Source organism: Terrapene carolina, unplaced genomic scaffold, assembly GCF_002925995.2.
Source record: "Terrapene carolina triunguis isolate 2854851 unplaced genomic scaffold, T_m_triunguis-2.0 Scaffold848, whole genome shotgun sequence".
NCBI lineage: Eukaryota > Metazoa > Chordata > Testudines > Emydidae > Terrapene > Terrapene triunguis.
The window spans coordinates 117,442-119,068 of NW_020665199.1; the positions used below are offsets into that span (position 1 = coordinate 117,442).

Below are 1,627 nucleotides of genomic sequence, written 5' to 3' on the forward strand. Positions count from 1 at the left end.
GGTCTCTGCAGACATGTCTCAGTCCAGGAACTGGGCCCCATCCGTTCTCACTGAGATCCCAGCACCCGAGTTACGCTGCCCCGTGACGCTGTTTCTGTCATTTGCCCCAGACAAGCTGATCCAAGACAACCTGGCCCAGGTCGAGAAGCAGATGGACTCCCTGCCCCAGGCCGAGGCAGCTCCCAGCCAGGAGAGGATGTTCCTGAAGAGCCAGGAGGCCAGCACTGCCCTGTGAGTGCTGAGTGCCACCAGCCCTGTGCCAGCCACCGGGGGAGCAGTACTGCATCGATACACCGCGAGCAGGACTCCTGGGTCCTAGCCCCGGCTCGGGGAGGGGAGTGGGGTCTAGTGGTTAGAGCAGGGGGGGCTGGGAGCCAAGACTCCTGGGTCCTAGCCCTGACTCGGGGAGCGGGGTCTAGTGGTTAGAGCAGGGGGGGCTGGGAGCCATCTAGGCCAGTGCGGAGAGTGCCTTGGCACAACGCTGGCAGAGGTCCGCCAGGGAGAGGCATTTGGCCAGGGGATGCAGAGAGAGTCATTCCCGGCACAGCCTGCCTTGCCTGGGGGGTGATTGCTGTCCATCACCGAGGCGTCCGGGCTGTTCACTGCCGTCTGTTGTCCCCAGGCAGCTGTTCCAACAGGAAAACAAGAGAGCGACCGAGTATCTGGAGGCAGCTTCGCGCCGCCACTCAGAACTGCAGCAGAAGTTCAAGAGGTGAGTGCAGGGTGGGCTGGGAGCCAGGACTCCTGGGTTCAATCCTGGTTCTGGGAGGGGCGTGGGGGTCTAGTGGTTAGAGCAGGGTGAGGCTGAGAGCCAGGACTCCTGGGTTCTATCCCAGTTTCCGTGAGCTTGGCGCTGAGTCTGCTGCTTGCTGTGGGCACAGTCAGTCTAAGGCCCCGACTGGTTTGTCCAGGAAACTCCCCTGGCACATTTTGGGCCCTCTTTGCCTGGCCCAGTCCCAACTAGGTCGAGCCCTCTCCACGTTCCCCGTGTCTCCAGTGGCTTATGGGATTCCTCACTGTCCCGACTGCTCTGCGCTGCTGGGCAGCGGCTGCGTGCCCCTCCAGAGGCGGTTGCATTTCTCTGTTGGGAGGAAGGACCCTGCCATAGCCCTTGTGCCATATCCCTTCCTCTCTGCGAATGGCTCGGCTGCCCTGGTGACGGCCCGGCCAGGTGCTCCCGCTGTTTGATTATAACCAATATTTCGGGTCTCTTTCAGGCTGACGGCCGAGCTGGAAGCCCAGCAGGTGAGGACGGTAGCGACAAAGGGAAATCTCTGGTAGGGCTCAGTGCCACGCAAAGGGCCAGGGCTCGGCTAGCTTCTCCACCGGAGTCTGTAGGGCTGGACCCCTGTGACCAGACATTGTCACATGGACAGAATATCCCACCTGATATGCAGAGAGAGGGGTTACGAGAAGGATGCATGGGGGAGGGAGGGCTGGTTGGATGTGTGCGAGGCCTGGCTGGCTGGAGGTGTGCAAGGACTGACTGGAGGTGTGTGAGGACTGGCTGGCTGGCTGGCTGGAGGTGTGCAAGGACTGGCTGGTTGGTTGGAGGTGTGCAAGGCCTGACTGGAGGTGTGTAAGGCCTGGCTGGCTGGAGGTGTGCAAGGACTGGCTGGAGGTGTGC

At 61.8% G+C, this 1,627-nt stretch overlaps 1 protein-coding gene across 2 annotated transcripts in view; it reads left to right on the forward strand.

The window, feature by feature from the left end:
* SYCE1 (synaptonemal complex central element protein 1) overlaps positions 1–1,627 on the forward strand; it is a 3,073-nt gene that overhangs the window by 866 nt on the left and 580 nt on the right. For both annotated transcript variants that reach the window (XM_026660924.2, XM_026660925.2), the window contains exons 3-5: positions 111–231; positions 623–712; positions 1,218–1,245. In XM_026660924.2, the coding sequence (XP_026516709.1) occupies positions 111–231; positions 623–712; positions 1,218–1,245 (239 nt within the window). The remainder of the gene's footprint in view (positions 1–110; positions 232–622; positions 713–1,217; positions 1,246–1,627) is intronic.